General features: G+C 36.0%; 1 protein-coding gene across 6 annotated transcripts in view; it reads left to right on the forward strand.

The window, feature by feature from the left end:
* HACE1 (HECT domain and ankyrin repeat containing E3 ubiquitin protein ligase 1) overlaps positions 1–20,423 on the forward strand; it is a 108,180-nt gene that overhangs the window by 56,615 nt on the left and 31,142 nt on the right. For all 6 annotated transcript variants that reach the window (XM_041771114.1, XM_041771127.1, XM_041771134.1 and 3 more), the window contains 4 exons: positions 3,954–4,288; positions 4,726–4,794; positions 5,038–5,125; positions 20,282–20,393. In XM_041771114.1, coding sequence (XP_041627048.1) covers positions 3,954–4,288; positions 4,726–4,794; positions 5,038–5,125; positions 20,282–20,393 — 604 coding nt within the window. The remainder of the gene's footprint in view (positions 1–3,953; positions 4,289–4,725; positions 4,795–5,037; positions 5,126–20,281; positions 20,394–20,423) is intronic.

Here is a 20,423-nt window from a genome sequence, read left to right on the forward strand (position 1 = left end):
ATTTATAGGCCATGTGGTTTTAGTAGGTGAAATTGTTTAACATCCTGTTATTAGTTTTCTGATTTATCTAAGAAATCCTTTAAGTTAATCTTAACACTTAGCCATTTTTTTCGGTGTTAAGAGATATATATATAGTGCCTTGGGAACTTTGGGGCATCTGAGGGAGAAGGTAGTTATGGTTATTGAAGCAGTAGGAGCATGGGGAAGACAATTTAGGCTTCCTGAATCTTGATATGGTGTGTGTGTGTGTCTGTGTGTGTGTGTGTGTGTGTGTGTGTGTGTGTGTGTCTGAGAGAGAGAGAATAGTAAGCTGTGACTATTAACACTTTCATAAAATTATAATTGGGGATATTTGGAAGCCAGAAAAGATTGAGAAACTTTTTACATTAAAATCTTATCTTTGGGGTTATAACATTTGATATTATCAAATTGAGAATAGTCAGACTAAGAGAAAATTTCAAGACACTATTAGAGAACTTAAGTTAGTAATGCTTACCTATAAAATTTGTGTCTCACTTTGGTATATGGATATTGATAATTTTTTTGGATATTAATAATTTTAACATTATCCAACAAGTTGAGGTTTTTATATATTACAACTTTGAAATAGGACCTAAAATGTTTTGAAAATCATGTATGATAGTCACAGCATTGTTACTATGTGTAAAATATATTTCTGTAGTAAAGACTATTCAGTAATATGAAATGAAGCAGTATTTCACAATGCCAAGAAGCCTGCTAATGGCTTCTATAGTCATTGACCCATTTTCCATAGTCATTGACTCATTTTTCAGTAATAGTTGATATATTTGTATCTTATCTAATGTGTATCATTATTATTTATAGCTATAGAAAGCATCATAGATAAGCTTTGCAATAGTTCATTTTTTTATTTTAAAAATTTACTTTAATCCTTTTTATCTGAGGCTGCTACACCACAGTTAGAAATTAAAGTTATTTTCACAGTTTTCTTTTTGTTATTGAAGCATGAACTGAAAAAAATCTTCAAAGGGACAACTCTCTAGGGTAAGATACCTTGAGGTTGGAAATTAGTTTTAATGCATGTGTGAATGAAGAACGAAAAGATAGGGAAAAAGATAGGGAAAAGAGAAAAGTAAAGAAAGGTCTAAGATGACTTACCACTTCTTTTTTCCCTCAATCTCTTTTAATTTCTGCTATGTTCCTTTACCAAAAACTCTTCCCAGAACTATTATTTTTACACAGATCTGGCTTTTAAAAAATTGTTTCTGGATTATTCAGAATTGACCTTTAATTTTTGTGCATTGTCAGTGTTTAAAAGTAGGATTGTTGTTGATTCAGTCTTAGAGCTCTCCTCTGTGTGAGCAGTTAGGTATCATTTTTTGCCTTAGGCTTCATCTCCATCCAGTGTGTTCATTTTCTAGGTTTTAGCCCATCTCATTTAGAGGCCAATTACTCCTTTTGCCTTTTGTTTCAAGAAGTTTTACATTCCCACATGTTCTTTCTATTTTGGAAGTTCATTTGGTGATGTAAAAACTAAAAGTTTTGCTAGCATAAAAAGTTCTTTTTCATCTTTTACAGCAGGTTTAATGTTTTGCTCATGAGGAGAATAAAGACATTTTCGGTGCAGGTGGCAGGCACATCAGTGTTTATGGCAGCTGGTACTTCTTGCACTTCCTTTCAGCAGCTCAGGGATCCTGGATCTCCCAACTGCTGTGCCTGACCATGGAAAAGCCTTCTTTGTGGGGGACAGGGGTGCTTATTTCAGCCTCAGAGTATAATTAGTTTCTTACTTTGCTTAACTGTTGCCTAGTGTGTACTAACTAAATATTTGTTAAATGAAGCAAATAGGTTTTTGTTGGTGATAGTGGGGGCTTTTTGCTTTATTTTGTTTTGTTTTGCTCTTTTGGTTTGTTACAGTGAGGACTTGGGCTTATTTAATCATTTGCAAATGCAGTAAGTCAAATATTCTCAAAAAGAGAATGTTCTGGAAATCTGAAGAAAGGCTGAACATATAGCAGATGAATTTGTTAGAAAATAATTGTGGGGGGGATGAGGTAAATGGGTGATGGGCATTAAGGAGAGTATGTGATGTGATGAGCACTTAGTGTTAAACGCAACTGATGAATTCTGGAGCACTACATCAGAATCTAATGATGTACTACTATATGTTGGCTAATTGAATTTAAATGTTAAAAAAAGAGAAAATAACTGTAAAGAATTTCCTGGAAGAACAGGTTGTTTAAATATTCCCTAAACTTCCAAATATAGTTGTAGAATCTATTTCCATAAAGTAAGATTTTAATATTTTAATCTTAAAAAGTAACATTATTTCTTTTGGTTGAAATATTGTAGGCATGGGTCTTTCTGAAGCACATGGTCTAATGTGTAGCATTCTGTGATCCTATAAGAAACAAAAAGGAAGAGTAACTTTTATATTTGCAGAAAGACAATTCATCATTCTCAATAGGAATGTTTAAAGTAGTGTAGGAATAAAGGAGCATTTAACTGCTATCCTTGCCACCCCCCCATAATTGTTAAGTTTTTATTTGGGGTTAAAAATGTTCTAGCAGGTCTTTTTTTCCCCCAAGTTCTATTGAGATATAACTGACCTATATAACACTGTGTAAGTTTAAGGTGTACAAGTGTGATAATTTGGTACATGTGTATAAGGTCAGTTAACACATCCTTCTTTCATATTATTACCATTTTCCTGTTGTTATGAGGACATTAAAGCTTAACTCTCATAGCAACTTTCAAGTAAACTGTACAGTATTACTAACTAGTAATGGTGGTGAATACTAGATCACTCTTAGCTTGTTGTTTGATAGTATTTCTCCTTGTTAAAAATTAATGGGGGACGCCTGAGTGGCTCAGTGGTTGAGTGTCTGCCTTTGGCTCAGGTCGTGATCCTGGGGTCCTGGGATTGAGTCCCACGTTGGACTCCCCACAGGGAGCTTGCTTCTCTCTCTGCCTGTGTCTCTGCCTCTCTCTGTGTCTCTCATGAATAACTGAATAAAATTTTTAAAAATTACTAATTATTAGGGATGATGTATGTATTTCATTTTCTTTAGTACTTGGTCCTATTATAGCTTTTGTGATCACATAATATATAAAAAGGAATTTTCATTTGTTGTTAATTTACAAAAGATATTTCATTATTCTTAAAAGGAATATTTTAAATAGTGTAGAAATAAGAAACGCTTTACTTTCTCCCTCTTTTTCTTTTTTTAAGCTGTTAATCTTTACTTGGAATTAAGAATTTGCTGGTCAGTATTTGATAATTACTGGTTATTAGAGATGGATTTTATGTATATGTGCATGAAAACATGTATGTGTGTGTATATATATAAATATTACATCATATTTTTAATTTTACCATAAAATTTTCAAAATTCTGTGAATTACTTGTAAAAAAAGAGCACAGTAAACTTTTTTAAAAACATTATTTCTTTTAGTAATCTCTACACTCAGTATGAGGCTCCAAACTCACAGCTATGAGATCAAGTCGCATGCTGCACTGACTGAGCCAGGCAGGCACCCCAAAACTAAGCTGTTTATTAAGCTTTTTTAGAAATTCTAATTTTTCTAATTGAGAAAAGATTTATAATTGAAAATTGTTGACACATGAATATAGTAAAGGTTGGGGGATTGTATATATAGAAGTAGTATATGTTTTTAAAGCTAAGTTTTTGAAAAATTTTAAAAGAGGATAGATTGCTTATAAATTTTTTTGTTAGGCTTTAGTTTTACCTTTTTATCCCAAGGAATAAATTTTTGCTATAAGCAAGGAAATTGTTATTTATGTGGCGTTTATGTTTTTGTTACTTACCTTTAGGCATTGTTATCACATTAACTTGGGAAAATAGAAATATCTAGAATAAATTTTCTCTTTTATATTATTTTTTTGTGTGAGGTTTTTTCTCCTGGAGTTTAAGAATGATATTTAAAAAACGCTTCTGTTTTTCTCCTAGCCTCTTGAATTGCTTTGGCACTCATTAGATGAATGGCTAGTTTTAATAGCTACAGAATTGATGAAAAACAAAAAGGACTCAACGGATATCACTTCTATTTTACTGAAACAAAAAGGCCAAGATCAAGATGGTACTTCCATTCCTCCATTTGAACCTCCAGGACCTGGGAGCTATGAAAATCTATCCACTGGCACAGGAGAATCTAAACCAGATGCTCTTGGAGGGAAACAGGAAGCCAGTGCAGACTGTCAGGATGTTATTTCTATGACAGCTAACCGGCTAAGTGCTGTCATTCAAGCTTTTTACATGTGCTGTTCTTGTCAGATGCCTCCAGGGTAAGGTTTCTGCTTATTATTTCCTTTTCTGATAGATGAAGAAAAGCTATGATTTTTTTGTAACTTCAGTAACAACAGATAATAATTTGTTGATTTTAGGTTCTGTTTTGATGTTTTATGATACTGTACTAATCTAAAAATATTTGAGTTTTAAGATTATATAAGTTATTAAAGATCCTCACTTTGTATAGGATACTTAATTATGTATTCAAAATGTATAGAGCAAAGATGTTTAAAATTTCAAGATTTTTAAACAGTTACTGTTTTATCTTATAAATTGACTGGGTATACCTCAGTTTCTCAAATTTTTATAAAGACAGTCCAAACCCATATCCTTTTTTTCTGTATAGAAGCCAGTCCATTTCTGTACATCATTATGAAATTTGCTGTATCATCAATTTCTCTGTGTTCTGATTGTTTTTTTTTATCACCCACAGAATGACCTCACCCCGTTTCATTGAATTTGTCTGCAAACATGATGAAGTTTTAAAATGCTTTGTTAATAGGTAAGGCTTTCTTGGATTCATGCATTGCCCTCATAGACTTTTATTTCTTTACATAGTTTGTATCTCAACAGAAATAATGTTATTTCTATTACTATTCAAAAAATGCACCATGACAAGTAAAAGTATTATAGGTGTGGATTAATATATTTCTCCTGCTTCAGTATCTGTATATCTGAATTTGCATTTGACTTAATAACAACTCATTCTTCCTGTCCATTCAAACAAATTATATTTTTCTTCTAGAAATCCCAAAATTATATTTGATCACTTTCATTTCCTCCTTGAATGTCCTGAGTTGATGTCAAGATTCATGCATATCATAAAAGCACAGGTAGAGATTTCTCTTAATCTTGTTTTTAGTCTGTCTAATGAAAAATTTTTAAATTTGAATGCTGTTTAATGATGTTAATTGTTATACTTGGACCTCCTGCTATAAGAAGAGTGAAATTGCCTTATTCTTTATATTAGTATGTGGAATTACATTAGTATGTTACTTTAATATGAGGAGCATTTTTTTTTTTTAATCTTTAAGGAGGTGTGTATTGAGTGCCCACTGTGTGCAAAGACAACAGAATACATTGCCACATTTCCTGAAATGGGTTTCATGGAATATTTGTCCTATAAGATTAATGATCCTTGAGAAAAGGATTTTATCCCCAAATGCATTTGGAAAATATAATAATATCTCTGTTGGAGATTTATAAAGCATATCAACAGCTTGTTAAAAAGCTTTGAGAAGCCCTTTGCCTAAAATAGTGATTAAACTTTTTTAATCCTCCAAATTTATTTGACCTGAGAGCCTTTTCCCTGGTAGCAAAGTTCATTCCTCATATCTCATGTTTCATGAAACATGCTAGGGAAAAGGTTGTTTTTGCCAGCTGTGTAATTTGGGGCACATTTCCAACATCCTTGAGTCTTGGTTTCTTCATCTATAAAATAGATATAATGATGCCAATTTCGCAAAACTATTGTGAAGAATAAATGTAATTGGTATGTATGTTCAATAAATGGTAGTTATTTGGAGATAGAAAAGCATATGTCTTTTTTCCAGAAAGATCTTAATTCACTCTAGCAGGGGAGATAATAAATGTACCTATGAAACAGTAATTATATTATTATCTAGTTGTTTAGAAGTTTAAGGGAGGAAGACCTTGCTTTTGCCTGTTGTAGTAAAGGAAAATTTTGAAGAGGAGGTGTATTTTCTGCTGGACCTTGAAAAATATTGCAGAATCTTGCTGGGAGTAAATGAGGAAGATGAACATTCTAGCCAAGATATGGGTCAGGGCTTGTAAATGGAAAAGTGTATAAAATTACAGTGGCTGAAACAAATTTTGTGTAGGTGAGGAATGAGATGTAATTCTGGAAAGATAGGTTGGGATCACACTTTGTTAAACCCTGATTGCCACATTGCAAACCTTTGTTTTCTAGACTCTCAGCAGCTCCTGGTAACTTTGCTTCAGGAGAATGATACAAGCTTGGCAAAACTTCAGGAAATAATTTGTCAAAATTGTAGGATAGACTGGAGGCTCTAGTTTGGTTAGTAGTCATAGATACTGTAGGTGTTTTTAAAAGTCTTTATGGACACTGAACCTTTCAGAAATTAAAGAAAATTAAGAACTACTTTTTATAAAATTATACATGTGTATATAGCTATCCTTTGACATGTGTTAAAAACGATAATATAAAAGAGAAAGTAGTAATAATAACTTATATTTATTAAATGCTAACTCTAGGTCAGATATATATTTGCTTTACATGGATTTTTTTTAAAGATTTTAATTACTTGAGAGAGAGAGAGACAGCGACAGAGAGCATAAGCAGGGAGGAGAGGGAAAAATAGGCTGCCCGCTGTGCTGGGACCCCAATGCGGGGGCTCGATCCCAAGACCCTGGGATCATGACCTGAGCTAAGGAACACGCCCAACCAACTGAGCCACCCAAGTGCCCAACATAGATTATTTTCATAGCAATCATGCAAAGATAGGTACTCTTTAACTGAAGAGATTAAGTACCTTGTTTAAGTCATTCAACTACTAAGTGAGAGAACAAGATTTTAAAAGTCTCTTTTTTAAATTCAAACTATGTAACTCTAATCTAGGGCAAATGAGATTATAGGTGAAAAAAGCTTCTAGTTTTTTTAGTTTTTTTTTTTTTTTAAGATTTTATTTAGTTATTCATGAGAGACACACAGAGAGAGGCAGACATAGGCAGAGGAAGAAGGAGGCTCCATGCAGGGAGCCCGATGTGGGACTTGGTCCCCACCCTGAACCAAAGGCAGATGCTTAACTGCTCAGCCACCCAGGCATCCCAAGCTTTTAGTTTTTGAAAGAGATAGTTTGTTATTTTTAATATTATCTCTGCTTTTCACTTCTGTTTTCCTCTTCCTTTCCTGGACAATTTAGTCAAAAGCATCTGAATTAAGCTGTCCACCTCTTTCACCACAGAGGAGGTTTTGTTGCCTAGCCAGGGTAAGGAAGGGGTTCACATGCATAGTGGTAGCCAGCCTAGCGTGGGGTTTTGGAGCTTGTGTGTGGTAAGGAGATTGTGTCGAAGAGGGGCCCAGCATAGAGATGTGAGTTGGAGCAGCACATGCTGATGTCCAGTGTAGAGGATGGTGACAGGTGCTCAGAGTAGACTGACAGAGCCTGAGTAGGGTAGAGGGCATCCATGCAGTAAAGTGTCCATGTCAGTGACAGGAAATTGGGTTATATACAGGGTGGGGCAGTTATCAGATAAGTAAGTATATTTATTATGGGAGCTTGGTTTCTTAGTATTGGAGAAAGGAGTTTCAAATTGGAGGAGAATAGAGTGCACCGTGTGCTCTTATATTAGAATTGAAGATATCGGTGTGAACTTAAAATTTTTTTTTTTAATTTTTATTTATTTATGATAGTCACAGAGAGAGAAAGAGGCAGAGACATAGGTGGAGGGAGAAGCAGGCTCCATGCACCGGGAGCCTGATATGGGATTCGATCCCGGGTCTCCAGGATCGCGGCCCTGGGCCAAAGGCAGGCGCCAAACCGCTGCGCCACCCAGGGATCCCTGAACTTAAAATTTTTAATGTAGATCAATAGGTAAACCAAACCTGGCACCCAGTTCTTGGCCCAGAAACACCGTTCTGAATTAACCAGGGCTCTTTGGACAAATGATTAATTTCAGGGGTAGGTCAGGGAAGTACAAAATGAGCCTAGAACCTCTTTTTATGCAAGAAAGTTGTTCAAAGAGTGATAGGATTATGTCAGAATGACACAGAACCAGCTTGAATGGACACTACTGGCCAAAGCTGAATAATTTGAATATCCAAATAAATAATGATGGCAAAGTATTATAAATAAAATTAGAACCTGTAAGTCTATATTGAAAAAAATTAAATGGGAAGTTTGATGAGGGGTGGGGTGTTTTTACAATCTCAGGGTATCTACTAATAGGATGCTTAAGAATTACAAAGATTAAAAACTTAAGTGGAAAACTTGGCAGTGATCAAAATAGACATATGAATATGCCAGCTGATAGGATGCACTGAGGAGAATGTGGCATCACTTCCTTGATATTCCTGCCAAAGATATACACCCTGAATTTAATTATGAGAAGAACATCAGCAGACTCACTACAGTGGGGGACATTCTCCAAAATAACTGACCTGCAGTTTTTAAAAGTATCAATCAAGGTCATGAAAATTAAGACACTGAAGAACTGTACCAGGGTGAAAAAGACAGGACAACTGAATCCAATTCAGGAGTCATTTACACTGTGAAGGACATTATTAGGGAACAGATAAAACTTAAAATGGAATCTAAGAATTAGTTATAGTAATGTATCAGGGTTAATCTGTTGATTTTGATGGTTATGTTTTGATGGTTATGTAGGAGAATTGTCTTGATTGTAAGAAATACACATTGAAGTATTTAAGGGTGATTGGATATCATGTTGGCAGCTAACTCATATCAGGGAAAAAATGCTTTGTACTCTATTATATTTAGGAATTTTCTGTAACTTGGAGGTGGTTCACAAAACCCAAAAAATATAAAAGAACAAAATTACCTGTGGTAAGGGATTGACTTTTTGTTCTATTGGTGGCTTTTAGGTGGCCTGTAATTAAAGGGAGAGACATTTTGTATTGCTGTACAAATGCTTTTAAGAGGAGCCTCTGTTGGGTTGCTTGAGTGGCTCAGTGGTTGAGCATCTGCCTGTGGCTCAGGGCGTGATCCCCGAGTCCCAGGATCGAGTCCCACATCGGGCTCCCCGCAGGGAGCCTGCTTCTCCCTATGCCTGTGTCTCTGTGTCTCTCTCTGTGTCTCCCATGAATCAATAAATAAAATCTTTAAAAAAAAAAAAAAGAGAGCCTCTGTGATCAGTCTTGTTTTACAAATTATTTTATGGAAATGCAGGTACTCAGAAACTTTACATACAAAACGTGCCCTTTGGCTTTTTAGGTGTATATAAATGTGTGTGATGTTTTGATCTTACAGATCATTTATTAGCTTTTGAAGGTAACATTTTGTACTTTTTATTTTTTAAATTTTTTTATTTTTCTAAATATTTCATTTATTTATTCGTGAGAGTCACAGAGAGAGAGAAAGGCAGAGACATATAGAGAGAAGCAGGCTCCATGTGGGACTCGATCCCGGGCCTCCAGGATCATGCCCTGGGCCGAAGGCAGGCGCTCAACCACTGAGCCACCCAGGTGTCCCACATTTTGTACTTTTTAATGTTTCATTTGAATTACTTTAAAAAATGCCATTTGCTCTTATTTCTTGGTTCACTTGTTATAGATAAAGGTTATAGTTTATTATCTTACAATGGTGAATAAGTTTTCTGTCATCTTCCATCATGTTAAATAATTTTAACACTGTTCTGAGTGATGAGAACAATACTTACTTTTTGAACATTCTGGATATTGAGTATTTCCACATGTTCCTTAACCTCTTGGTGCTACGTTTTTCTCTTCTGTCACCTGGGGATGATATGAATCCCTTTTTTCTCAGTGTTGGGAGGATTATGTGTAAAAATATGTGTAAAGTGCTTAAAACGGTACCTGGTTAAACAGGTGCTTTAAGAATTATTAGTTAACTAATTATTGCAATTATTGTTATATTCTGTATTTGCATTATTTCATTTAATCCTCACAGCCCTTGAGTTTCCTTATTTTACAGGTGGGAAAACTGAAGTTCTGAGAGATTTAGTAATTCCCCTAAGATCACAAACCCAGTAGTGACAGAACCAGGATTCCAAACCATATTTATCAAACTTCAGAGCCCTCACTTGAATGTATCACCTCTGTGTAATGTTTTTTTCTCTCCTCTTTTACCAGAGTTTTAGAAATAATCATTAAAACTGCAAGCACTTTATATTCTAGTTTGTTTATTAAAATTTATATGCCCAGGGATCCCTGGGTGGTGCAGCGGTTTGGCGCCTGCCTTTGGCCCAGGGCGCGATCCTGGAGACCCGGGATCAAATCCCACGTCGGGCTCCAGGTGCATGGAGCCTGCTTCTCCCTCTGCTTATGTCTCTGCCTCTCTCTCTCTCTCTCTCTCTCTGTGTGTGTGACTATCATAAATAAATAAAAATTAAAAAAAATAAAAATAAAATAAAATTTATATGCCCAGTAATTATATGATAACAGCAGTACTTTTTCAGTGAAAGACTATTAGAATTATGGACAAAATTGTACAGTTAAGTCTTATTTATTTATTTATTTATTTAGTTTATTTTGGTAATCTCTACACCCCAAATGGGGCTGGAACTCATGACCCAGAGATCAAGAGTACATGCTTCTCTGAATGAGCCAGCCAGATTCCCCAATACATTTAACTTTTAAAAAGAGAGCATTTACTCTTTTTTACTGAAAGAGCAGGTATTAAAAGGCAGAAGTTAATCTCTCACCAGTTACCTTCATAATAGTATTTTTATTAAGACTTAATAATGTTTAAGCCTTTGAACCAGCTAGTATATAATTTAGCTCACATGAAGAAATTTACTAGTGTTCTACAAACTGCCTCAAAGATACCCTTTGTGGTCTTGGATATTGATCATACTTAGTTTTAAAACTCTTGGCCTTGTGTTATTGCACCACCCTGGTCCTCCTTTGGCTTTTCTAGCTATGTGTATCATTCAGTAAGCAGATTCTCAGTCCTAACCTGTGATCGTAAACTCTGTTCTAGGTGTTTGTTCTCTGTATCTTTAATCTCTTGAACAAAGAACCTTACTTTGTGTCCAAATCCAGATCTGTTCATGACTCTATTTCCAGTGCTTCAGCTATGGCACTTTCCAGTGCTAATTTCCAAGCTCTTAGTAAGTACTAAGTTGCATCCCAAATAACCCGAGATTCAGGTTATATAAAACCTCATTAATTATCCTTCCACCTCTGCCCCTAGGACTATGGGGGTAGATTGTGAGGGGAGAGTATTCCCCGTTTAAGCTGTTTCTATCATTAAGTTCTATCCCTAGAGATCATCTCTTTTCATCTTTATTCAAAGGAGTAATGTTTTTCAGATTTCCTTTTTGTTTCTCTTTCATCCTATGACCAACTCCTTATCACCCAATACTTAATAAACTGCCACTTAGATGGTCTCCCTTTAATATTGCTTCTACTCTCGTTTTAATGACCACATTTATCATGTTATATCCCTCTGACCAAATACCCACAATGGTCCCTGTATTCTTCACTTGATTCTAAGGATCCATAATTATGTCCTTAAGTGTACTTATACAAACTTATTTCCTTCATTATGTGTAGGGATAGGACTCTGGTTATGGCAGTTACCTTAACTGCATCTTCTAGGGAGACGTACAGTTTTTCTTTCTGTACCTTTTTTGTGTGTGTGTGTGTGCCTTTTTTGTTTTTGTTTTTTTTTTTTGGACTCCCTTAACCTGGTGTGTCTCTTCTCCCTGCTTGAGCACATCTTACCCAGTGTTATGTCCTGGCTCAAACTGTGACTTCATGAAAGTTTTGTACTCTCCTCATCTGCATAGTCTCTACATTCTTAGTGCACTATACCATGATAGTAGAAGTCTGTACTTCACCATTTAGAAAGTGATATTATATACATATTGTTTGTCCTATGTTGGCCTTATCTCTTTAACTGTATTAAGAAGTTAAGCTGTATTAAATAATTTTTAACAATGAAGTTGAGATTTTTAAAGCTGTTACCTGCATTAGGTATGTAATACTTCCTGATTAATCATAAAAACTACAAGTCACTTGCAAGTTTGCTTATCTGACATAAAGGTAGAGACTTCTTTACTGCAGGAGATCTTATTATTCAGTTTTTAGGGTGGAGGAAGGGAAGAAAAAGGGTAATAGTTCTTTTCTAGTTGCTGTATGTCTTCTGTTGTGTGTCAGTCTCATCTTACCAATAACCCGTGTCATGGCTACATCTGCCCTTGTGGTTCCGAGTGATACCCTTCAACAATAACCATGAAGACTTTGAAAATATAAAGGTTTATTACTTACAGGACCTGGAAATTACTCAGCATACCTAGGGCCATGCTGTGAGGTCACAGGTAGAGAGAAAGAGGACTCCTGAGCCTGGGGTTGAGTTAGGAGCTAGGGTTTTGAGGGCTCACTCTTTATTGGTGAATTTAAAACATAAGAGCAGGAATTTAAAGCATGGGAAGAGAAAAAACAAATTCCCCAAATGGTTAATGACTAAAATTAACCTAGATCTCTAAAACAAAGGAACCTCAGCATGTTGAGGTGGTCTGGCACTCTTAATCTAGTTTTGTGGCTGGCAGTGTGCCCCCTCCCCACCCCCTCCTCATGATAGCCCATCTTTGGAGCGGCTGCCACAGCAATCAAAGTTTAAGTCAGGCACTTGCATTATGAAAAGGAAATAAACCCAAACAACTGTCAGTGTTTACAGACTACTCTGAGGCATTGGGCTCAATAGTGAGGACCTTAAGTGCCTGGGTAACTGATATGCTAAAGTCTGTTGCAGGGCATTTTGTAACCCACAACATACACATCTAAATATAATTATAATTGCAAAACTTAATAATTATGCAGGCAGTAGTCCGAAATCCAGTCTGTAGCCATTGTCTCAAACTTGAAAGGTCCAGCCATGAAAATAGATCAGTTAATTAAAAAGTTGTATCTCATTTCAGGAGATGGTCATGCAAGTGGATTCCCAAAATTAGGCTTGTATTTGTAAGAAATCAGGTATTTAATAAAAGGCATTTCTATGGAAACAAAGGAAAAATAAAGGCTAATGGTTGGAGCAAATTGTAAACCAAATTTGAATCCTGGAGGTAGGATTTCTAGATGTTAGGCTCAAGCATCTTTGCAGTTTGGATTTTCTGATGATGCCATCAAGTGTTGAGATAAACTCACTATTGCCCACACAGCAACACGTGCAAATATTGTCTATATATGAAGTATTGTAATGATTTTTCTGAATTTTATATCAGGTTATTCCATTCTAGCTCTCATGGCTTTGGGAAAAAGGCAATTTTAATTTCTCTGTGATTCCAAGTCAGAAGGGTGGGAGAAAAATAGGAAGTGTCAGTTTGGAGAGTTGTAGCCAAATACTGGAAGATACTAGAAGAGTTCATGATCTGGTTCAGTTTACAGGTGAAAAAACCTCAAGAACAATTAAAAGCACTAAAATCTGATATTCACAAAGGTGTATTACTGAAACATAATTTTTACTCTCTGTAGTCACCCTCATTTCTATCAGAGATGAGGAAAATAAGGCTAAAGGGTTTAAGAAAGGCCAGTCTCTTTAAACCTGGCCTGCTTATTTACGTAAGTGCAGAATGAATAGCGATTGATCATGTAGTAAGTCAGCTCTGGTGGATTTTTTCATAAGGAGTCTCAGATTGAATTTTTAAAAGCTACTCAAGGCTGGGAGGCCAAGCTCAGGACTTGATGTCAGACTTCACCTATAATACCAATAGATTTGGGTGAATTCCTCATTTTTTGAGGTTCTTAAAATATTCTGATGTTCCCGGGCCTGCCAGGAAGTGACTTTCCTCACTCATCTGGTAAGGCTGCTGGGAACCCTACAAGTAAGGTAAAACTTATTTTCCCAAGGGGCTTAATTGGTTCCATAAAGTCAGCCTTACTTTTTTAAAGCTGTTTGGTCATCTGAATCTATGCATATCTCTCTCAAATATGACATTCCGTTCAAAGCCTTTTTTTTTTTTTTAAGATTTTATTTATTCATGAGACAGAGAGAGAGAGGAGAGAGAGAGAGAGAAGCAGAGACAGGCAGAGGGAGAAGCAGGCTCCATGCAAGGAACCTGACGTCGGACTCAGTCCCGGGACCCCAGGATCACATCCTAGACTGAAGTCGGTGCTAAACCGCTGAGCCACCCGGGCTGCCCCATTCAAAGCCTTTGATAGTATGACCATTGTTTCCAGTTGTGTCGTGATATGAGAACAGATTATGTTAATAACTATGCTACTGTGAAAATTTAAGAATACTCACTGAGAGTTTCCAAATTCTGGAAGGATCAGATGGAAGGTAACAGTGATGGTTTCATCTTTGTTCACAAAGGCATTCTTTACCAAATTGCTGTAAGTAGCTTAAGAGAAAAAGTTTCCTTAAGTTTGGAAAACATAAGATTAAAGAACCAACAGTGTTTCAAAGAAGGCTCATAAAAAATTATAATCATTCTCATCAGTTCATTCAGTCCCAGTGATTCTTCATCTTGATCTTTTGTTAGCAGTTTTATGAATCTAGTTTTTCCTTAGAGTTCTGTCCTTTCTTACCCAGTTCAGTGATATGATCTGAAAGTTATCAGAGACCTGGGTTTGTCAGTGTCCTTTCCAGGAATCTTCTTGAAGATGAAGAAGCACATATGCAAAAGCATCAGAGTGAAACAGTAACTGTAAAGGATAAAAAAACTAAAAGACTTAAATATGATAAAGATAAAAGACTTGAAAATGCCCATGTTTAAAGATCTGATGAGAGTTCATTATAACACAACTAATAAGGAAATTTGGCTATTTCTGTGACACACATTGTAAGATGATAACTGGAGTGATGGCTGAAAACATTTAGTATCAGATTTTTAGGAATTCAGTAGAATTTCTTGAATACTTATATTGATAGCATATATCCATTCATACAAGGATATCCAAAAGGAAGGTTCAGCATTATTTCTTATTTGACAGTGCTTCTTATGTAGTTATCATACCAAATAAGCTAAATTCACTGTTTCTCTTTTTATAAAGAGAGTGAGCAGATCTTTTGAGATGTTCCAGGGGTTCTATAGAAAATTCCAGAGTTATTTCCAGGTCAGAAATACATTAGTTAGAATTTGATTTTGGGAATTTAGTCAAAAACATCAAAAGGTTTTGGACATTTGACTAAATAGGATCACAGATAATTATGAAACAATAATTATCTACTTAGCCAAAATGACAAAAGATTTTTAAAGGTATATACAGAAGATTACATAGTTCGGAGCAAAATTCAACTACTTTAATATTGAGAAGATGCTGTTTGCTTAAGTAATCAAAGACCTGATCAAAACAGCAAGAAGTACAGGTTAATTATTTTGATAAAACACAGAATCTTTGCTTTCTAGCTAGATTACTTAAAAGGTAAGGCAAAAGCTTTCATAATCTGTTACCAAGAACTGACCAGTACTCCCAAGAAAACTTTGTCCTTTTAGCACATGAAAGAAAATTATATAAGCATAGTATTGATATTAAAGCTTATAAAAAAGAAACCCTTGTAAACAACAATTCGATTTTAGTCAGTCAACCACAAGGTAAAATTCATTCTTTCAACTACTTTCTGTACCATTTTATCCTTTATTTTCCTCTTTGCCATTCTGAAATAACCAGTTTTACTTTAGACAAATTTACTTTCTTTTCCCTTAATAAATATACATCTTCATACCTCATACCTTCTCTTAGGTAAAGATATGTCCTACCTTCCTTGCATGCAGAGAGATGTTTCCCATATTATTTCTAGTAGTTGTAATTACATATATTAATTAGAACTCTTAGCCCTCAGAAACCTTAATTTCTGATAAAAAGTAAAAAGCAAAATTTGTGAATTGTTATACCAGCATTCTTTAGGTTGGCAAATTTATGTGTTTATATTTCATAATTTCTATCAATATATATTTCCTCATGGTACAACTTTTCAGTGTCACAAGACATGCTTACTAACAGACCCAAATATCTTCAGTTTCCTCTGTGATAAGAGGTCAAAAGTAGGTAAACTTCGACTTGTTTTGCAATGTTTCAGTATTTTATTTGGAAATGATTTAGACATTCAATGAATTCCCTTATTCAGCAAAATTCTAGGGGTGAAAGTTAACAAAAATTTTAGAAACTAGTTTTAGCTGGACATAACACATAATTATTGCTGAAAAGTTCATCTAGAAACTTATCCCATTTAACATTTATCTGAATTACTTGATCACACCAATTATGTTTAGACTGTCCATGAAAAACTTCATTAGGTAGCATCATGCCCAGCTACTTTACTTGCTGACAGATTTTGTAATAGAGATAACATGAATTTATTTGACTAGTAAATCCAGGTACAATACATTTTTATCTGCATTTTATTTAACATACTTCCTATTATATTTATATGATCTCTATGTTTAACTTACAATACATATATGTGCATGATATAATTATGTTATAGATTATATATAGGTTAATTATATATAATCTGCATTTTATTAAATATGCATATATCTGAAGACATACTTTTTAAAAAAACACTTATTTTTTTTAGATTTTATTTATTTATTCATGAGAGACACAGAGAGAGGCAGAGATACAGGCAGAGGGAGAAGCAGGCTCCATGCAAGGAGCCCAATGTGGGACTTGATCCTGAGGACTCCAGGATCACGCCCTGGGCCAAAGGTAGACGCTCAACCACTGAGCCACCCAGGCATTCCATAATTAAACCAAATTTAAACTAGCTTTTACTTCCCAAAGATTATCCCAGATCATGTGAACTTGAAATATTTGGGTTAGTTTCAGTATTACAGAGTTTTAGGAAGACTTAATCCGTAAGTGCTTATTTTTAAGCTAATTAAATAGAGTTATTTTGCAAATTAATTTTGGCAGTACCATCTAGAGGTTGAGAGAAGAAAAAAATCATATACATATAACATATGCATAGATACACATAAACATATAGGCAGACACAGAGACCTGCAGCATCAATTCCAGCATCCTAGTCATGAATCAGGTACAACAGTATAAAACTCACTGTCGTATAAATAACAGCTGAATCCAAATTGGCAGACAGAATAAGTTAAGGTTGCCTGCTCCAGTGGCTAAAGCTTTGTACTAGTATTTGTGGAGACTTTTAAGGTTTGTATTTATCCTTAACAAATAATCTTAAGGAGGCTGGGACTAGAGTTTGGGCAAAAGAGCTTTTATAGCATTTTGTATTTTAAAAGGCTTTCCCCTCTTTTTTCCCTTCAGTCTCTGGCAACTCTGGGCAGAGTTTTAGTTACCTCCTAGGGTGTTTACTTTTCAAAGTCATTGTAGTATTTACATCTTCAAGGGATAGAGAAAGAATATAAGTTTTCTCCTAGGAGTTCTAGTGCTTTATTGATGGTTTCTGATGTCAAAATAAAATGTAGTACTGCAACCCTGTATTTAGGGGGAGTGCCTTGTGAAATAATCCTCTAGACTCAAGGTCAAATGGGGTTTCTTCAGGTTGGAAATGAAGAAGGGGTCATCTGGATCACTGTGGTCATAGAAATGATGAACCAGTTGGACCATGGAAATTTTGTGTAGTAGGAGATGGGCCACTTCTGGAAGCCTTAGCAATGATCACTGTGATGGAAGGATGGGTACAGTGCCAGACAGCACATGTCCAAGTGAGAAGAGGGAGGGCTAGAATATGAACATCAATGGCTCTAGGGGCCTTTGTCTTCCTATTTCCCTCTTCTTTTTCAAGAGAGGCCTTGATAACGCTACCCTGTCTGCTCTTCCCTTGATAGCAGGGAAACCTCATGAAGCATGTTTATAGTTATGCCCTGCCCTGTTCAGCAGAAAGCTGAGAGGGCTCAGAATCTGTACTCTCTCAGAAAGAATGAGCATTATAGCCCAGATGGATCTTAAAGAAAGCTATGGGTTTTAGAGTCTTCAGAGATACCACCCAGTTGGTGCATTTTAGCCGCTGCGAGTAACAACAGTTCAGAGCCTGTTCCAAACAAACAGGAAAACCTGCAATAATCAATTAGTTCTCCTTTCTCTTTCCTGCTGCATAAAATATTTAAGAAAGGTTTGAATTTATATCAGTTAAGATATAGCTTTTGATCTCAATTTCTACTTCTTGTTTTTATCCTGTTACCTTAATCTTACTGGAAAACTAGTTAACCAGGAAATTTTGGATGACATCACTGTCAGGTAGGTGCTCTTTGTAGGTGGCACTTTCCTTTTCAGGGTGTCTCAAGAAACCTCTTCGGAGTTGAAGCCTGCCTTCGGTAGCATGATATGCACAGGGTCTTTGGGAAAAGACTATAGGCTTCTGGAGCATAAACCAGAGTCTTGGCATTTTGGTGTGCATAATTGAGTAATACCTAGGAAGCGTCCATGGGGTTTTGTATTTATCAAGGAGTTGGTATGCCTCCTCAGGGTTCTTAGATTCTTTAGGACATTTATATTTGTCCATTAATTTTTTAGCAGTACCACACTTGGGATTGAATCCATAGTATCCTATTGGGTCAGGGGACAAGTAGTAATGGTGGTGAGTGAAGCGGTGGCACAGAGGCTGTAGGCCTCTGTTGTATGTTCCCCCTGTGGTTCTATTGGCTTCCATTTGCAAGGCTGTTTCTCTCTTCTGAGTTAGGACATCTATTTGGGCACAACCCATTTGACCCAGTGGTTGCAAGTGGAAATCTCCAATTCCTCCTTAGCTAAGGGAATCATTTCTATCTACCTTTGGCCCAGAACCCTCCTTGGGCAGTGACAGTAGCCTTGCAGTCTAATCCACCCTCCCTCAATCTCCTTGGCTTTGGAGGACCCTTATACATATTGTCAATTAAGACCTTTATAATTAGTAGTCTGATTATTAGACCATATGGCTTTAATCATGCTGCTCTGGGGATATTCTTGCATTATTATGGCAGCTGTGACCTTTTAAGTTGGATACTTCAGGCAACACACAACACAGGCGATGTGTGAAAGCACGTAGCAGCACAACAGACCCCAGCTAAAGCTGCTGCTTTCTCAGATGATGAGTTTGGCAATTAATAGGCAAATTGTAGGTAAAAGCAGTCCTGTTGGTTAATTGCAAGGGCAATCACGCAGTCCTGCGAACTATGCCAATGGTTGTATATTGGTCTCAGCCTGTCGATAACAAACCTCAGCTTTTGCCTAGACCAGCCCTTGTGGTTCTTATTATGGTTGCAAAATGCCCTTTAACATTAACCATCAGGAAACTGAAAAAAATATATAGGTTTATTACTTATGGGATCTGGATATTACACAGCACACATGGTGGAGGTGGGGGAATGGGAGAGTGTGTGCATATGTGCAAGCATGATAACACACATGGGCCTGAGGTTCTGCTTTTACTGTGGTTGAGGTGGGAGCCTAGGGTTTCACAGACTCACTATTGAATCTAAAACATACAAGTGGGAATTTCAAGCACGGGAAGGGGAAAAACAGGTGGGCCAAATGGTTAGTTATAGAAATCAACCAAGATTTCTAAAACAGAGGAGCCTCCATGTGGGAAAATGGCCTGGCTCTTTATCAAGTTATGTGGCTGGTGTTCTATTTATTTGAGATAGGCATCTTTGGAGTAGATGCCTCTTTGAAGTGGTTGCCTTGGCAATCAAGGTCAGGCACCTATATTAAATAAGAAAAAATATCCCAATAGTCAAGGTTTACAGTACATATTCAAAGGATAGAAATAAGAGTAAAGTTAGATAGGGGCGCCAGGGTGGCTGAGTCGATTAAGCATCTGACTGTTGATTTCAGCTCAGGTCATGATCTCACGGCCCTGGGACCAAAGCCTGTGTCGGGTTCCAGGCTCAGTGCAGATTCTGCTTGAGATTTCCTCTCCTCCCTCTGCCCCTCCCCCAGGCTGAGCACACACTCTTTCTCTATCTCAAAAAAAAAAAAAAAACAAAAAACAAAAAAGAGAATAAAGGTAGAAGATTATTTTCATGAAGAATTAAGTGTAACATGCAATGTAATTTTTCTGGATTTGGAAATTCATTCCTAAAAGCATTGTTGGGCTTAAAGGAAATTGGGAGTAATGCCATCAATTACATATCTGATATTAAGTTTTTAGATATAACCCAATTTATCAAGTCTTTTCTATTAAAAATGTTGGTTATTTAAAAAAATACTCTTTGCAATCAAAGTATTTCAGCTAAGATTTGCCTTTTTGTGAATAGGTTTTGAAATGTCAGAACATTATGTAGAACTATTTATTACAAATAAAGGTCTAAGAATGATTATTTGTAGAAAGGGCATTAGTAGGCTCATTACATAATCTGATAGTAACTGAAATACTGCTAACATATTTTACTGTCATTTGTTGGGGTAGCCATTTAAAGATCGCTGTGAGTGGTTCTATGAACATTTGCACTCAGGACAACCAGATTCTGACATGGTGCACAGGCCAGTGAATGAAAATGATATCCTGCTTGTTCACAGAGGTATGTTTAATAAACTGATGTGTGTGAGGC

Source organism: Vulpes lagopus, chromosome 1 (assembly GCF_018345385.1).
Source record: "Vulpes lagopus strain Blue_001 chromosome 1, ASM1834538v1, whole genome shotgun sequence".
Lineage (NCBI taxonomy): Eukaryota > Metazoa > Chordata > Mammalia > Carnivora > Canidae > Vulpes > Vulpes lagopus.